The 20940-nt window shown below is 41.5% G+C and overlaps 1 protein-coding gene across 2 annotated transcripts in view; it reads left to right on the forward strand.

Annotated features, from left to right (window-relative positions):
• The first annotated feature begins 1940 nt into the window (after positions 1 to 1940).
• Positions 1941 to 20940, forward strand: part of CCAR1 (cell division cycle and apoptosis regulator 1) — a 47031-nt gene continuing 28031 nt past the window's right edge. Inside the window, exons 1-5 of one of the 2 annotated variants that reach the window (XM_005297306.5) lie at positions 1941 to 2243; positions 4001 to 4118; positions 15620 to 15792; positions 18836 to 18880; positions 19934 to 19966. In XM_005297306.5, coding sequence (XP_005297363.2) covers positions 4046 to 4118; positions 15620 to 15792; positions 18836 to 18880; positions 19934 to 19966 — 324 coding nt within the window. In that variant the 5' untranslated portion in view covers positions 1941 to 2243; positions 4001 to 4045. The remainder of the gene's footprint in view (positions 2244 to 4000; positions 4119 to 15619; positions 15793 to 18835; positions 18881 to 19933; positions 19967 to 20940) is intronic. The other variant, XM_005297307.5, reaches the window with a different exon arrangement.

A 20940-nucleotide genomic window follows, 5' to 3' on the forward strand; every position in this document is an offset into this window, starting at 1 on the left:
CACAATATTTTGTTCTCTAACTCCAGCCACTTTTCTCTTATGTGTATTTTTACAATTATTTTTTATGTTATTAATTATTGTACATTCTTTGCCAGGTCACCATAAGTCCCCACACTTACCCCTCTGTATTGCCTCTCTGGTTACCAGCCCCTCACTGTGCTGATCTGATACTGCTCCTCACACTGACAAAAAAGAGGCATTCCTTCCACAGATGCTAGTTTAGCACACTGAAAACTAGTAGCCCAGAAAATGCAGTAATTAATATCCAATTTCCTAGAACTGGAAGGGACCTTGAAAGGTCATCAAGTCCAGCCCCCTGCCTTCACTAGCAGAACCAAGTACTGATTTTGCCCCAAATCCCTAAGTGGCCCCTTCAAGGATTGAACGCTCAACCCTGGGTTTAGTAGGCCAATGCTCAAACCAGTGAGCTATCCCTCCCTTAGTAAGGAAACTTTGTGAGTGTAAACAGCTATAATCACATACCCCATGGCACAGCTAGTTTTCAGCTGAAATATTTGGACTTGTTATTATGATGCTTCAGAAGCACATTTAGATGCTCCATAACTGAGGAGCATGGTAGGGAGTGTTGCTTGTAAACATGGCTTGATCTCTTGAACTGTAACAACTATATTGGGGCCATGCTCTGCAGTCTTTATTTGGACTGAGTAGTTACTCACACAAGATAGATGACTTCAACAAGACTACTTAAGGATTAGATTGAGTAAGCATAGTACGATGAATAAAGAATTTAAATTTATAGAACTATGCTTAACAATGTAAAGATCGTTCTAAATCATCAAATGTATTCAGTAGCTAAAATGCAATATAAATAAAGTTCTAAGTATAACTTTGCCTCTCTTTGAACCTTAATGAGATAATTTATTTATTTCAACTCTATATTTTTCTAGAGTACTTTGTGGACTGTTGTTTGATTCTAGTTACTCTGCCAGAACATAAAGCAGTTTGTGCCACTTGTGAATGTGGAATGATTCATGATTCATTGGGATGAAGCCAAAATATGCCCTCAGGGAAAAATTCTGGTGACACTGTGCCTTTTAAATGGATTTTGCTCCATTTCCAATTAAAAAAAAAATATTAGTAAACTCTTTTTAAGAGTAAAATTTTGCTTTTGTAAGATCCATGCCTTTTTGGCCTCTTAATGAGACCAGCAGTATCTTACATTGTTATGGTGCTTTTCATCCAAAAGCAAATGCTTGTCTTCCGTCAAAAGCCCAATTCAAGTAGCTTTTTGCAAGAAATCTCCATATAAGTCAAACCTTAGCACATACCCCCTCCCGTAGGCTAAGACATCTGTATAATTTGTATGGAACATATTGTCCAGCAGTTGCATATACTCATAGCCCCGCTCATGTTTCTGTTCTTCCTCTGTCCCAAATGATCCTGTGTGCTGGTGCAGCAACAACTGCTGTGAAGTGTGTGTCCACTTTGTGTGGAGTGGAGTCCCACTGCACAACTGCAGCTTGAGCTGCCCGTCTGCACGGTAGCCCTGCAGCATTTAGTACCTTGAATGCTCATGGAGCACATTTCTCTCAAATAATCCTCATCTCAGTACCAAAGTTCCACACAGATGTGGTGCCTCATCACTTTTGCATTGAAATAATGTACATCATTAGTAAAGAATGGTTACAATGAGGTTCTGTAATGAGTCATGTAAATAACAAGGAAAGAGTCATGTAGCCTTTGGAGTTTCCTTTAGCTGGGATCTTTGTACAGGAGTCTTGGGGGGGAGCAGTGGATAGGGGAGAGGCATCATAAAGGTGTCATAAATTCAGCATAGCCAGGGAGAATCCTGCGGGGTCCACGTGAGAGAGAAATGGGCCGGATTCGCTTCGCTTGGCACCACTAGCCAACCTCTGCCCGAAAACAAGATGGCGGTAGTGTCGGCCTTTGAGCCATATGCCCCGAAGCAAGATGGCGGCGAAGTGCCTCATCCAGAGCAAGTGCCGACGCCCTCTTACCGCGACCTCCACGGCAGGAGCCCGCCCGGAGGTCGCCTCTTGGCGCGTGCGCAGTAGCGGCTTGCTATGGCGCTGGAGACGCTTGCGGAGCACGTGTGCGGGGGGACGGGGACGCACGTTTTAATTTAACGTCAGCAGTAGGCGCCGTGGCTCTTTTCCGCTCCGTCCTGGGAGGCATGCGCAGTGGGGAGCCGCGGCAGCGTATGTGTGTGGGCTAGATGGGTTTGAAATGGCTCCAGTGAGGCCCAGCCTGGCCTGGCTCAGGTACGAGGGGTGCTCGCGGGGTTCGGAGGAGAGGCTCCGAAGGGAACGATGGGGTGGGGGGGGGCGCCCCTGGAGCAGGCCCGTCTAGGCAAGACGGGATTCCTTGGGTGTAGGCCCGGCTCCCGCGTTCAGGCCCCGCATTGTTGGCGGGGAGGAGCTGCACGAAGCCACCTGCTTCGCCTGGGCCGTTACTGAGCAGATTCCACCACTCAGAGGCCTTTGGTCTCGCTCGGTGCAGCGGGAGGTTCCTCACGGTCACCTGCCCTCAGTTTCCCGCACCGAGACTCCTTCACTCGGACCTGCCCCCGCCGCCCTTACAAGGGCGCGCAGAGCAGCCCCTGCCGTGTTCGCGGCCCGTGTCTGTTCAGGTTGCAGGCCCCGGCTTCGGTATTTAGGGGGTTCGAGCATTGTGGTTACTGTGAGTTGCGGGTAGTGCCTCCTTAGTTATTACCGGGACTCTGGGGGGGTGGCTCTCGGGGCAGCGACTGTCTTGTCTGTGTTTGTACAGGGCCCACCGCGGTAGGGTTCTGCTCTATGCCTGGGGTCCCATGGTGCTACTGTAATGCAAATCGCAATGAATAGTAATGTTTGGTAGACCAATTTACGTCCCAACCCTGTACATATGTCTGAGAGTCATTCCTGAGAGATCAGTGGGACTGTCTGTACGTAATTAAATACATAGTTAAATGAAAGTATTAAAGCTGTAGTCATTTTGCAAATGACTGTTCAAGTTAACAAATAGTCTGAATTGAAAAAGTCCAGGTAGTACAGGTGGGGAGCTACAGATAACTCCTGTAGTGACTCTAGCTGATGGGGGGGGGAGGGCTTTTAAGCTTTCTGTCTAAGCCACAAAAACTGTTTGTATGTTGACTGGATTTACCACTTTTTCCTTACTTTGGGTGTCTACGCTGCAAAAAAAAAAGTGTGTTCTTAACTCTGGTTAAAATAGCAGTGAAGGCAACTCAAGTTAGCAGCATGAGTTCAACCTGGCTTTAACTTAAACTCCTAACTCTAGTTAAAAGCAGAATTGCTGTGTCTTCACTGCTATCTTAACCTTCCTATTTAAAGGTGTAAATATCTGAGTGTAATGTTCCAATTGTACTGCAAAGCAAAAGTGAGTCATGCCCAAAATTTATATATTGCATGTTCCTACTAACCATGTTTGGGGAGTGAGTGACTCTGAGCACAAAAAAGATTTTTTGCTTATTTAAATTTTTTTATTTAAAATTTTTTATTCTTCTGTGAAATCCCCCCAGACCTCATTAGAAACCTTAGTTTAATTCAGTTTTCAGCCTTTCCTGTACATTTAAATAGTTTTAGTTTTGTTGTCAAGATGGGGGGAGGGATAGCTCAGTGGTTTGAGTATTAGCCTGCTAAACCCAGGTTGTGAGCTCAATCCTTGAGGGGGCCATTTAGGGGTCTGGGACAAAAATCTATCTGGGGATTGGTCCTGCCCTGCCCTGAGCAGGGGGTTGGACTAGATGACCTCCTGAGGTCCCTTCCAACCCTGATATTCTATGATTCTATGAAGGGCTCTTCAGTGTCTCAATAAGACTAAGATCTCATTCCATCATTTGTTAGATTGCACATTAATTTGACAGAGCTCAAAAGCCTTGCATGTTGAACACCAGACTCATGTATAAAAAGAAATCTTTGACCTAGGAATGGAATAGTTAAAAGTTTGTGGAACATGTTTTAAAATACTGTTAATATTAGCGGAAATATTTATAACAGTAGCTGCTTATTCATTTTAATAGATCACAGTTATAGGAGATAAAACACTGAGGATTTTTCCTTCCATCATGGCTCAGTTTGGAGGACAGAAGAATCCCCCGTGGGCTACTCAGTTTACAGCCACTGCAGTATCTCAACCAGGTCAGTTTGTACATCATTTAATGTTTGAACCCTGACATCTAATTGAATTGCAGATTCTACCGTTGTGCAGAGTTAAGAATGATATAGTGCTAACAGAATATTTACCAAACAAGTCAGTTAACATTTAAAGGTTGACTGTCTTAGATTTGAATGAAATAATAATGGTAATCAATTAGGTATCTTAGTGAACAACGTATCAAGTCACTTATATCCAAAGTTGTGTAAAATGCATTTTGACAATGGTAATTTGTCACTCAAGATGAAATGTAAAAGGATTAGTAAAGGTTGATGGAATAACTGCTTGGAAATCCTAAGAGTTTTACCTTAAGGAAACTTCAACCAATATCACATATCTACACAATGGGTGTTTGCTTTTTGCTTATTACTGAATGTACTTGTATATTGTAAGTACTTCTTCTTTGAGAATCGGTTGTATAGATTCCTATTTGTGGGATGTGCTTGCACTCTCTGTGCAAACTGGAACCCTCTATCAAAGTTCCCTGCACCACAAGTCCTGTCTTGATGTTCAAAAGAGTATTTTTCAGTCCTCATGGCCAGTTATCTTAATGTGATGTAAAATCCCCAATCAAATTGCAGGCTAACCTGTTTGAAGCTATGTCAACTGGTTGTATTTTAGGTGGAATCTCTTCTAGACATAAAGGAGTATAAAGGTTCCCAAGCAGCAACATGAATCTGAAGATTGCTATATAGTAGTCAAAGAAATCAAGTGTTTTGGTACTTCTGTTACTGTGGGCTTGCTAGGACCCAAGAGAGGAGAAAGGCACTCCAGAACTAAACATTGTGGGTTATTTCAGTATTAAAGTTGCAAAGTGAAGCACTTGGAAGTTAAAAAAATGCCGGAATTAAAGTTACTTGTGCAACCTTAATTTGGTCCCCTTGTGCATATGTATTATGATACAGGCTTTAATTACACAATCACATACTGTAAAAAGCAACAGAGGGTCCTGTGGCACCTTTAAGACTAACAGAAGTATTGGGAGCATAAGCTTTCGTGGGTAAGAACCTCACTTTTTCAGATGCAAGTAAAGAAGTGAGGTTCTTACCCACGAAAGCTTATGCTCCCAATACTTCTGTTAGTCTTAAAGGTGCCACAGGACCCTCTGTTGCTTTTTACAGATTCAGACTAACATGGCTACCCCTCTGATACAATCACCATACTATTTCATTCCACAGAGCCCCTGCCTCATTTAATGTGCAGGATGGATGATGCTCAGTTAATGAGCAAATAAGCAATATTTTGTTTTCCCATTATTCAGTGTGTGGCTTTAGTTTAGGCCTTTTTTACAGCACACTATTCAACCTCTGCTCTAAAGACAGAATTATTAATTTTCCCATGGGCTTTTCTGTGAAACTCATCAGTATAATATCAGAGTGTTTCATAAACACAAATTAATTTGTCTCCCAAATGCTCTGTGAAATGAGAGAGTATTTTCATCCCCATTTTACAGATGGGAAACTGAGGCATCGAGTAAGATCAAAAGTATGCACTAATTTTATGTTTTCAATTTGAGATGCTTAGGACTTGATTTTATAAGGTACTTAGCATTATAGGTGACTGTATATTCAAGCACAGCTCCCATTGACTTCAGCTGCAGCTGAGAGTGCTCAGCACTTTTATAAAAATGAGGTTCCAGGGTCTCAAGCTGGGCATCCAGAAATGATAAGAAACAGTTAGTGACCATCTCTGAAAAGTTGGGTTTAAGAGACTTGCTTAGCATCACACAGGAACTTGGTGGCAGAGGCAGGGATAGAATTCAATTCTCCAAGGCAGCATTTAACTGTCTTAATCATGATATCTTTCTCTTTCGGCCATCACCTGTCATATGTTACTCATTTTCCAACTTCTGTAACAAATGAGGCAGGAATTCTGCAGACAAGTGTCCTTCACTAAACAGTCCTAATTCATCCTCTGAGCAGGTCCATCCTGTGCACTGGATGAGGCAGGGGTTCTGTGGAAAAATATAGTATGTGATCATGTAAGTGAAGACTCATTCCCAATGCATATTCACTAGGGGGCCAAATTAAGGTTACAAACAATCTTAATTGGGGCATTTCCTAACTTTTGAGTGCTTGACTTTGCAACCTTAATAATGTTCTTAGTATCTTTTTTGTATGTAATTTCCTGGCTTATTAAAAAAGCAAACTGAAAACACAAATTCCATCACATGGCAGTATATTGACACCCACGTGGATCATCACATTTGGAACCTTTAATTCCATCACGCAGACCAATGCCATTTGAGCTAATGGAGTAACTGATAGAAGATAACATACTATTTCTATATGGAGCAACAGTAGAGGGGGATGGTATAACTGTGAAACCCATTGGCAAAGTATTTGCTGACAGCAGGCGGAATGTTGAGAATCAGGAATCTTTGGTTCCATCCCAAGCTCTATAGGGAATGTGTTCTGGGGAGCACAGACTTTTCTGCTTGTTCCCCACTCTTGAAGTTTAACCCTCTTTGCCCTGTCCCCTCCAACTTGTCCTGGTACTTTCTCTTCCCCATACCAGGTTCCTTGTTCCAATCCCATTCTCTTTGCCTACCACATCCCAATCACCAGTCTTTAGGCTTCTCATCCCCATCCTAGTTTCATTGCCTAGCCAGTTGCAGTTCCACCTCCCATCTCTTTGTCCAAGCTCTCTCCCCCTCCATTCAGACTCTCCCAGCTCTGCTCCCTGTCTCCTTGTCTTTGTCTCATGCCAAACCAGTGGCAGTTCCTATTTATTCCTTTCCCTTTTGCTGTCTCTTGTCCCCCTTCCATTTGAATCAGATGGATTCTGACTGCCAGCAGCGGGAGCCATTGGGAGCACAGGAGAGAGACTTTCTGCCTTGTTACAGTGCTTGGCCCTGCCCTGGTTCAGAGCCTCCATTGCAGGGAAGTGGCCTGGCATATGTTCAGTTGCTCTATGGGGTAGGTGCATGCACAGAGCTGTAGGAGCTGTGAGGTGAGGGACCATGCTCAGTCACTCTGGAGTTGGTGCATGAACAAACTGGTCAACACTAGGAGAGGTGAGAGACTTGAACATGCTCAGTGAGAATGGACTCTCCAGGGTTTAGCTGTTAAATTCTAGTAAGCCTTTACTGAACATTTTTTCAAAGGCTTATAACCTGGCCAAATTTGGGTGGATTTTCATGGGGAGGGCAAAAAGCACATTCTAAACTCAAAAGCCTCCTCCTCTCAAATTTCAAGCGCCTGCTCCAAAGCATGGAAGTGCTAGTATTTTGAAGAGAAGGTCCCAAGGACTTTGTAATGTGGTCAAAATAAGGTGTTTTCCCCATCTTCATTCTCTGAAAGAGGAGACACCTGTCACAGAAATTTTCAACTGAAACTATTGAAGTTTGGCAAAGTTATAAGCAACTTTTCTCCAGCAGCCTTCTCTGTCAAGATTACAGCTTGCAACACAGTAAAGATCCTTGGTTTCATGGCTTCCTGCATCTATTGTTTGCAAGACTTGGAATAAAGCCTTTCTGCGCTGGTTAAGGGTAGATATTATGGTGATGAGCACTACAGAAAATCTTGAGAATGAGTCTCATAGATGCAAGCATATTTGCAGATCCTGGTAATAGTGCTGGACATTTCCCGTAAATGCCTGCAAGGGTTTCCTCCTTTTCATCTGCAGTGATTGTGACACCCTTTAGATTTTGGCTGCAGCCCTTAGTAGGGACCATCTTCAGAATCAAGATTTGTGGATAACCAGTGAAGCCAGGTTTATAAACTTCTTTGAACCTGGAACAATCTGATTTTGACTTGAAAGTTTTTCTTTTTCTAATTAATCTTAACACTATGGCTTTGTGCTATATCATTGGTTTTCAAACTTTTTGTATTGGTGACCCCTTTCACACAGCAAGCCTCTGAGCGTGGACACCCCCCCCCCTTATAAATTAAAAATGAGGGGTAATTTAAAGGGGGAAGCCTCTGTGTATCCACCTTGTGAACCTCTGTGCTATATTAATTGACAATGGGAAAATGAATCTTGGGGTGCTTGGACAACCCAGCTTTGCCAGTGATGCACTCTACCTCATCTTGAACCTTGGGCTTTTATACCAACTGGGAATAGTTTTTTGCAAGCACTTTGGAGGACAGGATTAGAATGCAAAATGACGGTGACTAATTAGAGAATTGGTCTGAAATCAACAAGATGAAATTCAATGAAGACAAATGCAAAGTACTTCACTTAGTAAGGAAAAATCAAATGCACAACTACAAAATGATGAATAACTGCTGAAAAGGATCTGAGGTTGATAGTGGATCACACACTGAACGACCCTTTCCTGCAACTACATCACATTGTTGACTAATATTCTGGGGTATATTAATAGGAGTGTTGTATGTAAGACACAGGAGATAATTGTTCCACTCCACTGGGCACTGGTGAGGCCTCATTTGGAGTATTGTATCCATTTCTGGGCTCCACACTTTAGGAAAGATGGAGACAAAGTGGAGAGCATCCAGAGAAGAACAAGAAAAGTAAAAGGTTTAAAAAACCTGACCTATGAGGAAAGATTAAAAAAATTGGACATGTTTAGTCTTGAGAAAAGAAGATAGGGGAGGGGTGGAAGACACCTGATAAGTCTTCACATATGCTAAGAACTGTTATAAAGAGGACACCAATCAGTTCTCTGTGCCCGCTGGAGGTAGGGACAAGAAGTAATGGGCTTAATCTGTGGCAAGAGAGATTTGTTAGCTGTAAGGAAAAACTTGATAACTATACCGGTAGTTATGTTCTGGAATAGGCTTCCAAGAGAGGTTCTATTAGAGGTTTTTGAAAAGAAGGTTGGGCAAACATTTGTCAGGACTGGTCTAGGTTTACTAGTTCCTGCCTCAGTGCAGCGGAATGGACTTGAATGACTTCTCAAAGTCCCTTGCAGCCCTACATTGTTATGATTTTATGATCTTCTGGGGAGGAGAACTAGCACGGTGGACAGCCTCATTCCAAATTATACGCTGCTCAGCATAACTGATCTCTCAAGTCTTCAGTGTTAGCCTGCATATTTCAAAAGTGGTGAACATTTCCATTAGATCGCTTTCCCTCTAAAGAGAATTCATATTCCTTTCTGTTTTGATCAAGAGGACATAGAGGTTTAGATTCTTTGAAAGATGCTTTTGCATGTATTCTAGAGTCAGGAGCACCTGTATGACTCTCCTGCAGTTCCTTTCATTCTAAGTTCAATCCAGAAATCTTAAAAGAACAGAACTTGAGTAACTTTCGTAATTTGCCAATTCCATTGCTGATTTGGTTAAGATTGGCTTCCTCGCTTGGGGAAGAATATGTGTAGGAGGGGACAAATGGCAAGTCTTCTCTGCTTAAGTTTCAATCAGTGTCACTCTCTGGAGGGTTTTGGGAGTAGTTCATCCATCAACTTGTGCTCAAGACCCATGTCCTTTGTGGCTGTTGACGGCCTATGGAGGAGAACTGAGTACATTGTTGGTAGTGATTGTCAGCACATCTGAGGGTGCTCTTGATGATGGACTGTCACTCTTCCTCTCGAGTAGCACTCTCCTTCTCTAGTGGTGCTCTTGTGTGGTTCTATGGGGTCCCATCTTGTCATCTCCTTTTGCTTAACGTGCATGTGATGTTGGGAGGAGACATGAGTTGCAATGTCTGCAATATGGTGATGAGACACAGATTTATGACTCCATCCCCACTGAGAATGTGGTTGATTGCATTACTCAGTATCTGGGTGAAATTGGAACATGTAATGAGCATCTAGGACCCCCTACTAATAGAAATTGCTAAGACTTTATTTGAAGAGGGCAGTCTTATCACTTTCATTAAAGCATTCAGTAGTCTAAATACTCGAAGCTATTGTTTTGCAGTACAGATTACTTTACTGGGAAAAATCATAAGATGACTGAGTCAGATACCAGCTATATGTGGAAATTTCCCTTATAGCTAATACAAACACCATCATTCACTTATCTCAAGGCCTGCATGGCCAAGATCATTACCTGGATAAAGAGTAGTTGGATGAAGTTAAACCTTGGCATGACTCAGATCACTTTGGAATGGACAGGCAAAATCTTGGAAGAATATGCTGCCACACTAACACGAATCTCTGGAGGACATCTGCCCCCAGATTGTCAAATTCAAGTGCAGTGTTCTACACCTGGTTGATGCCTTATACAATCCGTAATCTCATATAGTGACAGCTATAAAAAAGCTACTTTTGCTGTGCCCTATCCTATCTGATGCAGTCCATGCCTTAACCTTCCATGTATTTGTGACTTTGAGGTTTGATTTATTGTAATGCAAGGTAACTTGGTAAGAAAGCACCAACATTGCGGGGGGGAGACTTCTGGTGCAGAAATCAGTGACCCATCTCCTTACTAAGAGGTTAATGAGAGTACATTATCACTGTACTTTGTTCACTTCTCTAGCTACCTTTTGAATATAAAATAAAAATTATGGTGGTGATCCAATAAACCTTATTTGAAGACTTGTGCCCTGAAGTGGGAGACTTTTCATTGTGGACTCCGCTGGGGTAGTACTTAGTTAATGTCCACAATTCAACTTATTTTATTTTTTTCTTCAATCAGCATACTCAGACAGTCAGAAAGGTTAACCTAGAAGCCCTATCTCTGATTCAGTATCTTTCATGTTTTCACGTGCTATTGAAAAGATTTTTTTTTTAAGGGTCTCCTTATTGTCATTAACTTTATAAAAACATCCTAAACTTTCTGATACTTTTATTATTTACAGTATTAACTGTAATAAATAAAAACTGTTGGAAGTTGGTCTCTCTCCCATATTTTGTGGTTCTGTACACACATTTTCTTTAAACTTTTTTCTCTCTCCTGGTGTCCTGTGAAAGAGAGCCACATAAACAAGAATAACTTAGACTTCTCAGGAGAAACTGTAAAAAGCAACAAAGAGTCCTGTGTCACCTTATAGACTAACAGACATATTGGAGCAGAAGCTTTCATGGGTGAATACCCACGTCGTTGCGTCTGACGAAGTGGGTGTTCACCCATGAAAGCTTCTGCTCCAATATGTCTGTTAGTCTATAAAGTGCCACAGGACTCTTTGTTGCTTTTTACAGATCCAGACTAACACGGCTACCCCTCTGATACTCAGGGGAAACTGAAACTGACTGTACAAAAAAAGTACTGTCAAATGCACAGTCAAATGAAATAGAGATTCTTCTTTAGCTTTAGTTACCTTAGAAGTTTTTTGCAACAATACTAAGGCGTCTACCTTCCTGATATTTAGATGTGATGGTCATAGTCTTTATGGGATCACTATTTAAGCCATTTGAAGTTTCTCTTGATATAGCTAGAAGGAATGATTTGTTATTGACAGGGAGAATGGGTGAAATCCAAGGTCTTTATATGGTGGTCCATATAAATAAGAATGTCTTGTGTCACCATCCTGAATTTCTGACTTAAAAAAAATCTGGTCTTTTTTTGTTTTGTTTTTAAACCTAAATCAAACCTTGTTTTCCCCCTCAAATCCTCAAGAATTACCTGTGGTGGTAGATGGTTATGCAGCCTACATTTTAAATATATTCTTAGTTACCTTTAGGTAGACCTCACACACTATTTGTAGCATATGGAGAGAATTCCACAGAATACAGTCTTTATTTACTCTTTATTTACTCTAGATGTTGTCTAACTCAAGAACACTTTACATACAGACCTACTATAAGGGTACAGATGTCTCAGTATCTAAGCTCAAACTCCAGTAAATCTAAGGCAGTAGTCTTTATGCATGAGAAATTTCTTTGTCTTTGAGATTTATAAATCTCAACAGAAACCCTTGAAAGAGAGTAGTAGTATTTTCACTTTAGAGGGGTAGGGTGTGGGGGATGTTTAGACACAAATTAAATTACTTGGCCAAGTCACAAAGGAAGTTTTTGACAGAGTTAGAAATTGAATCTGGGTCTCTTGACTACCAGTCCAGTGCCTTAACCACAAGACCATCATTATTCCATGGGCTTTTATGGTTACGTAATGTCCAATAAGTGGGACTCTGTATGTGAGATTTTTGAAGGAGAAAGAGAAGCTACTTAATAGTAAATGTAGTTAGTTGACATGATTTCTTATCTAGATGTGCACTTTTCCTCTTCTTTTCAAGTCTTAGGCTCTTCGCGAAAAGGAACTCAGCTGTGCTGGGGCTCCTTAAGTAATCCTAGGATCACATTTTTGGTCCCACGAGGAGGGCATGCGTGCATAGCCCTAACACACTGTTGTTTTTAGAGACTTCTACCTTGACACTCAAGGTCACACAGGCATCCTGCAAATATAGATCTATTTCTCCTTTCTCAGTCAACTTCTGCTGTTTCATCTTGTAGCGAAGACTTAGTCTGGTTTATTAATAAGGAAATGATTGTAATGTTACACATTTAGAATTATTACTTCACTACTTGCTTAATGAAGTGAAGATGAGGTCTTTTGTTTAAATATACAATTCTGTTAATTTAAGTAAAAATTCTAAGACTATTACATCTATGAAAAGTTAAATGGATTCTGGCCTGGTCTGCTCATCTCTACAATCTTTAGATAATATTTTGTAGTTTTGAGGATTCCTTTTTATTTTTGCTGTATATTTTTTCCCTCATATACATCTTCACTGTCATAACAAGCCTAGAAGACAAGCTCAAAGGAGGATATGGTTCCCTTCAGATCCCATTAATTCCACTCTGCAAACTTAGCCTCCTCTTTCTGTATTTGATTAGTGAGCTGTAATTTGGCATCCGTAATGTAGATTTGAAAAGTAGTTTTGGAACCCGTGAAGTATTTTTCCGAGTAGAAACAGTGTTCTCTACAGAGGTAGTTCTTTCAGTTTCATTTCTTCTGTTCTGCTTTTACCAGCATGTGTGGTGTTGTGGCAAAATGCTTAACAAAGTTTAACTAAAATCAACAAAGATGCAATTCTTTTAAAAAATTACAATGGTACAATTTCAGGTTTTGCCCTTCAAATTTACATAATAGAAATTACTAAAATATCCTGTGAGTTTCACAAACTTTCTAGTTAGATTTTCTTAGGATTGGTTTACACTAGAAAGTATTGGCATTTATAGCATTAGTTCATGCTCATGGAACTTTGTGTCAACACGTGAAAGTGCTTGCAAACATTCTAAGTACCATTATAAGCGCACTAGCTACAGCAGAGGTGGGCAAACTACGGCCTGCAGGCCACATCCGGCCTGCAGGCCCCTCCTGCCAGGTCCCTGAGCTCCTGTCCTGGGAGGCTAGCCCCTAGCCTCTCCCCTGCGGTTCCCCCGCAGCCTCAGCTCGCTCCGCTGCCGGCACAGTGCTCTGGGCGGAGGACTGCGAGCTCCTGGGGCGGGACAGCGCAGCTGCAGAGCCTGGCCTGACCTGGTACTCTGTGCTGCAGGGTGGCGTGGCTGGCTCCAGCTGGGCGGCGCGGCTGCCTGTCCTGGCGCTCTGGGCAGCACGGCTGTAGCATCACCAGCCATCGGTGCTCCAGGCAGCGTGGTAAGGGGGCAGGAAATGGGGGATTGGATAGAGGGCAGGGGAGTTCGGGGTGGTGGGCAGTGGGTGGGGGTGTGGATAGGGGTCGGGGCGGTAAGAGGACAGGGAACGGGGGTTGAATGAGGAAGGGGTCGGGGGGGTCAGGAATGGGGGGGGTTGGATGGGGCGGCGGGGGGCAGTCAGGGGTAGGGGTTCCAGGGGCGGTCAGGGGGCAAGAAGCAGGAGGGGTCGGATAGGGGGTGGGGGCAGGCCACGCTTGGCTGTTTGGGGAGGCAAATCCTCCCCTAACCTGCCCTCCATACAATTTTGGAAACCTGATGTGGCCCTCAGGCCAAAAAGTTTGCCCGCCCCTGAGCTACAGCAAGGTTTACAACTGCTTCAACCCTGACCAGTTCAGTTTGACCATTTCAGTACTAGTGTAGAATGAAAGCTTAGGTAATGTAGCTGTCAGTATCAATTCATTTGGCTATCCTAGGAGAATTCCACCATGCTCTTGTGCTCTCGCCAGTAACAATTGTGGCGACTGATTCTGTCATCAGTAACACTGAGAGTAGCCCAGGAAAGTGATTGGTTGATGTATCGATACTCTTCTGGGAGTTATCAAAGCAATCCAGGAGCTGCATGAGGCAGACAGACCACAATGCTAAGACCTTAGAGGAAACAGAAAAAGGGGGACTCTAGTGAAAATAGATAAAGAATAGCTATCTCTCACCTCTTTATCCCTAAGTAAATCTTAGCTCTCTACCCATTACCTGGTGGTGCTCCAGGTTACTCCTCCCGTCTCTCACTAAAGGACAGATATATTTGTTGGGGGTCTTACTGCATTAAGATTGGGGGAAGGGAAGGTGGTTAGGAAATCTCATTGAGCTGTATGGAGGGGCCCATTAGGATGTCTTCCCTCTGGTTCTGGACTTCTCCTGTCTCTGGTTCATGTAGCAAAACTCAGAACAGAATGAAATATTAATCCAGCTATTAAAAAATAGCAAAAATCCACGGAAAGAAGGAAGTTAAGCTATTAATGTGACAAAATTAAAATTACATAAGTTATTAAAAAAACTAGCAAATCAAACTCCTTACCTCCTTCTAACTTTAGAAGAGACGTTAGCAGGATAGCCAATATGATGCTAGTATGTCACCCTGTTACGGAGTATTTTAAACTGCTCCTTTTTCTTGGGATTGTATTTATGAATAGTGGGTGGCAAGCAAATAGGAATAATCCAAAGGGCTCATTTGGTATGGAGGGGGTTGAAATGCCCTAATTTATAAGTAAATATTTTAAAAGATTCATTGCGCTGGTAATGACATCTCGGTTTGTGCTCTCATTACTAAAACATGACGTCTTTCATCATCATCTCTTTGTCACAGGCACTTTTGTCCTAAATCAGAGCTAAGTCATGACAGTATGTGTGCATGCTATATGTGGTACCCTGTTCTTGATTCCATCAAGAAAAATCTATCTGAAACAGCACTGTTTGTCAGTCTGGCAGAATTGTGGTGGCTGTCAATGCTCTGTAACTACCATCAAAAAATAACATATTTCACTTTGTGGTACCAGGGCAGAGCTTGCAAGGCTGAAGCTGTCCACCTTTTTGCCAATCATGAGCAGCAAAATTCTACAACTAACGTCTTATTAGCCACAGTGGTGCATCAAGGACTGCCATGTAGCAGAATTGCAGTTGCTAGTGCAGCCAACCTCCTTACTGCAGAAGAGCTTGTTACAGAGGCATGAGTTCCAGCAACTTCTTTTGTTGCTAGAATAGAAACCTGGTGACTGTAATATTATGGGTGTGGGTTCTATTTATTATGGATTCTGATTTAATATGAGGCAAAGTGTGATTTTTAAAGGCTTGCTTTTAAAATATTTATTGTTATCTAAGGTAGAGAAGGAAGGAAATGGCACCTGGGAGTCAAGATTCAGGAGTGCCCCCAACCCCTTGAGAGAGTTCGGAGTAGGCCAGGGGAAGAAAGCACTAGCATTGAGAGTAAGGATCCTTTTCTTGCCATGATGAGTCTTAATGCATAATTGTTTGTTCTGTTTTCAGCTGCTCTTGGTGTTCAGCAGCCATCATTGCTTGGAGCCTCTCCTACAATATATACCCAGCAAACAGCATTGGCGGCAGCAGGCCTCACTACACAAACTCCAACCAACTATCAGCTAACTCAGACAGCTGCTTTGCAGCAACAAGCTGCAGCTGCAGCTGCTGCATTACAGCAGGTAAAGAACATTGTGTTTTAGGGGTGGTTCTGCTTACTACACAAACTTCGTAATATAGAAAACATTGGCTCTTCAAGCCTAAACTAGCCTAACTTGAGGACCAGGTAGAATAAAATGTGTTTGCCTTCCCTGTACAAACAAGATCGATTTTTAGTGAACTGAGTTTTACTGTCAGTAAGCTCCACGTTGAAAGTTCCAAATACTTCACTAAGCCACAATGCATAGTTTAGCAATATTTGACATAATTTCATGTTTTGTGACCTAGATATTTAATTATTTTGAGTGGCAGGATTAATGGATGATGTTTGATATTGTGGAATTCTAAGATGATCCAGGATGAATTTTTAATTCTGAAGGTCTTTGTTATAAGAGTAATTGGTGGACTGTATTGGTCAAGTTTTGTATTAGAAATTACCGAATTTGACAGTGAGCTAATTCGGTTTAAACTAAATGGAAGGAGCAACAGAATTAAGTCAAAGACTAGGGTTTATAATTTTAAAAAGGCCAATTTTAACAAATTAAGGGGACTGGTAAGGGAAGTGGATTGGGCAAATGTATTAATGGATCTAAAGGCAGAAGAAGCCTGGGATTACTTTAAGTTAAAGATGCATGAGCTGTCAGAGGCCTGTATCCCCAAAAAGGGAAAAAGATTACTAAGCAAGAGATTTAGACCGAGCTGGATGAGCGACCGACTCAAAGGGGCGATTAGGAAAAAGCAGAAAGCGTACAAAGAGTGGAAGAGGGGAGGGATCAGTAAGGAAACTTACCTCAGTGAAGTCAGAGAATGTAGAGATAGAGTGAGAAAGGCCAAAGGCCATGTAGAGTTGGACCTAGCGAGGGGAATTAAAAGCAATAGTAAAAGGTTTTACAGCCATATAAATAGGAAGAAAGCAAAGAAAGAAGAAGTAGGACCGCTGAAGACTATAGCCGGAGAGGAGATTAAAGATAATCTAGGCATGGCGCAATATCTCAATGAATATTTTGCATCGGTGTTTAATGAGGCCAATGAAGGTATTAGGGATACTAGCACCATTACAGAGGGGCACACAGGATGGGGGATTACAGTACCCGAGGTAGAAAAAAAACTTGAACACCTTAATGGGACTAAGTCGGGAGGACCGGACGATCTTCATCCGAGAATATTGAAGGAATTGGCACGGGAAATAGCAGGCCCGTTAGCGATAATATTTAATGAATCTGTAAACTCGGGGGTGGTCCCGTTAGACTGGAAAATAGCTAATGTGGTTCCTATTTTCAAGAAAGGGAAAAAAAGTGATCCGGGTAACTACAGGCCTGTTAGTTTAACATCTGTAGTGTGCAAGGTGCTGGAGAAAATTCTGAAAGAGAAACTAGTTGAGGACCTTGAGGTTAATGGCAATTGCGATAAATTGCAACATGGTTTTACGAAGGGCAGATCGTGTCAAACGAATCTGATCTCCTTCTTCGAGAAAGTAACGGACTTATTAGATAAGGGAAATGCGGTGGACCTAATATACCTGGATTTCAGTAAAGCGTTTGATACTGTACCCCATGAGGAATTATTGGTTAAACTGGAAAACATGGGGATAGATATGAAAATCCAGAGGTGGATAAGGAATTGGTTAATGGGGAGAATGCAGCGGGTCGTATTAAAGGGTGAAGTGTCAGGTTGGAGGGAGGTTACTAGTGGAGTGCCTCAAGGTTCGGTTCTGGGACCCATTTTATTTAATCTATTTATAACTGACCTCGGAACCGATTGCAGGAGTGGGCTGATAAAGTTTGCGGATGATACGAAGGTGGGAGGCGTTGCAAATTCAGAGGAGGATAGGGATATTCTGCAGGGAGACTTGAATGAGCTTGTGAATTGGAGTATCAGAAATAGGATGAAATTTAATAGTGAAAAGTGTAAGGTGATGCACTTGGGGATAACTAATAAGAATTTTAGTTACAAGCTGGGGACGCATTGGTTAGAAGTAACGGAAGAGGAGAAGGACCTAGGGGTCCTTGTAGACCGCAGGATGACTATGAGCCGACAATGTGACATGGTGGTAAAAAAAGCCAATGCGGTCTTGGGATGCATTGGGCGAGGGATTTCTAGTAGGGATAAGGCGGTCCTGCTTCCGTTGTATAAGGCGCTGGTGAGACCTCATTTGGAGTACTGTGTGCAGTTCTGGTCCCCCATGTTTAAAAAAGATGAACTCAAACTGGAACGGGTGCAGAGAAGGGCGACTAGGATGATCAGAGGAATGGAAAACCTGTCATATGAAAGGAGACTAGAGGAGCTTGGGTTGTTTAGTCTGACAAAGCGAAGGCTGAGGGGGGATATGATTGCTATCTTTAAATATATCAGAGGGATAAATACAAGGGAGGGAGAGGAACTGTTCCAGCTTAGTACTAATGTGGACACGAGAACGAATGGATATAAACTGGCCGTGGGGAAGTTCAGGCTCGAAATTAGACAAAGGTTTCTGACCGTCAGAGGGGTGAAATATTGGAACGGCCTTCCGAGGGAAACGGTGGGGGCGACGGACCTGTCTGGTTTTAAGATTAAGTTAGATAAGTTTATGGAGGGAATGGTTTAATGGTAAAACATAGTAGCCAAGGAAAACCAAGCAATGGTACGTAAATAGTATAATGGCCAACAGGGGTCAGACTAGAGACTCTTGCCTACATGCTCGGGGTCTTACTGATCGCCATATTTGGGGTCGGGAAGGAATTTTCCTCCAGGGTAAATTGGCTGAGCCTCTGGAGGTTTTTCGCCTTCCTCCGCAGCATGGGGCAGGGATCACTAGCAGGAGGGTCTCTGCCGATTGAAGTCACTAAAACACAGGATTGGGGACTTCAGCGGCAGAGTCCAGGGAAGGGTTTTGTAGCCTGCAGCATGCAGGGGGTCAGACCAGATGATCATAATGGTCCCTTCTGACCTTAAAGTCTATGAGTCCTCTAAAACAGATTTAAGGCAATTTATAAATGTTAGATTTTGTATTTGTTTGTTTCCTAACGGATTTAGTAGCTGGCTTGTAATTTCTGTTCATCAGCTGTCTTGCTTTTGTATGTTTTTCAGCAATATTCACAACCTCAGCAGACGCTCTATAGTGTACAACAACAGGTTTGTCTAATTCTTATTGGGTACATCACAAATAACTTATACTGTAGTGTGCATGTCTTTGCAGGATTAGTCTCCGGAAACTTCTCCTTACTGAATATTTTCTTTAAACAAACAATGTAAATAGTTTGTTTTTATTTATGAAAGAGAATTTGAGTCTAACTTCACATCCATAGAGAAAAATCTCTAGAATAGGAGTCTACCTTTTGTGCTCCATGGGGAATTTGAAATACTGTACCATGTATGTATAGTATAACCTCAGAGTTATGAACACCAGAGTTACAAACTGACCAGTCAACCACACACTTCATTTGAAACTGGAAGTATGCAATCAGGTGGCAGCAGCAGAGACTGGGGGAAAAAAGCGAATACAGTATAGCACTGTGTTAAACATAACTACTAAAAAATTAAAGGGAAAGCAGAATTTTTTCCTACATAAAGTTTCAAAACTGTATTAAGTTAATGTTCAGTTGTAAACTTTTGAAAGAACAACCATAACGTTTTGTTCAGAGTTATGAAGAACGACTTCCATTCCTGAGGTGTTCAGAACTCTGAGGTTCTACTGTATATGGTCCATGATAAATGCCATGCTCTAAATATACCATGTAGTTCAACTGCTGGAATGCTTTTGTCTAAAGAGGTTCCCTGTTGCATACATTGTTGTCATACCTGAAATTACAGTATTGTGAGAGAGAATACATGGATTGATAAATTACAGTCCTAACCCTTCCCAGCTGCTCAAACTGTCTCTTTTGAGACACTCCATCACATGTCGTAAATATTAATGATTTATGATGGTGAAACAATCAAGAAAACTGAAGTGTCTATTACTGAGTAAGTCTGGAAATTGTGGTCCTAATGAAATGTATAAATGGACACACTTTCATAGATATGCAGAATGACTATAGAAATGACCGAATTCCAATGCATTAACTGTTTCTACTCAGATAACTAAGTCAATGAAGCAAAAACTATTTTTCCTTTTTTATAAAGAGAAGGTAAAACTGTACAGTTTCTTTAAGTGTGTAAAATTAATTTATAATTTTTTTATTTAAGTTGCAGCAACCTCAGCAGACCCTTTTAACCCAGGTTAGTTTGGCTGTATTGTTTGGTCTTCATCTCCAGACATAGGTAATAGGGCAATGTAAAATCTGTGATCTTGGCAATTGTTTTTATTTTAAGGGTATTTTACAGATAATGGTGGATTGCCTGTATACTGTCTTGTTACAATGTGTGGTATCTGAGCTGTACCAGTATGATAGAAGTTTTACTGGTACAGCTTTATTGTATTGTATCCAGCTGTAAAAATTTCCATAGTTTTACCTTTTTTAATAAAGGTAAAGGAAAGATTTTTATCATTCAACCATAGAAGGAATAACTTTTTTTGCATATTGTCTCATACAATAATTTAACTTGGACTTCAAGATTTCAATTATTTTACAGTATGACAGTTTGGGGAAACTTTACTTAAGAGAAAATAATTTAATGCTCTGTATTTTTAGAAACAGTATTTCATATACTGTTTTAAAGGGATCTTACTGATCTTGACAGGCCCAAAATGCCACAATTCTTTAAAGTATTTGTAGTTGATTTTTCAATGTTAGACCTTCAAAACAATGTGTGTTAAAAATCCACCATCAGCAAAAACAGAATACTGACTTTGTCACATTCACTTGTGTGCACATCATTCTGCTGACTGTATTTATGAATAGACAAGGAATTGAATTGACTAGTTAGAAAAGAATCTTGTTAGTTCCACACTCTGCTAATTTGCAGAATCGAACTCGTAGGCTGAGTGGAGGAACTTTAAGAATGCAGTCCCAGGTAACCCAGTAGCTTGAGTTAATGGTGGGTGGCCCTGCTGAAGAGCTATGGATGTTTGAAAACTATGCAGTCTACCTTTTTTTAGGTTGATTGGAGTTCTTTAGTGTCAGGGAATCATCTAAATTTATTTTAAAGTTAATTATTTCCTTTAGGAGTAATGTGTGGCTTTGTATGTGCTTTTCGCTTTGAAAAGTAGCCCCTTGTTTATAAAGTATTTGTTTTTAGAAAGATGCTTTTCC

Source organism: Chrysemys picta, chromosome 7, assembly GCF_011386835.1.
Source record: "Chrysemys picta bellii isolate R12L10 chromosome 7, ASM1138683v2, whole genome shotgun sequence".
Lineage (NCBI taxonomy): Eukaryota > Metazoa > Chordata > Testudines > Emydidae > Chrysemys > Chrysemys picta.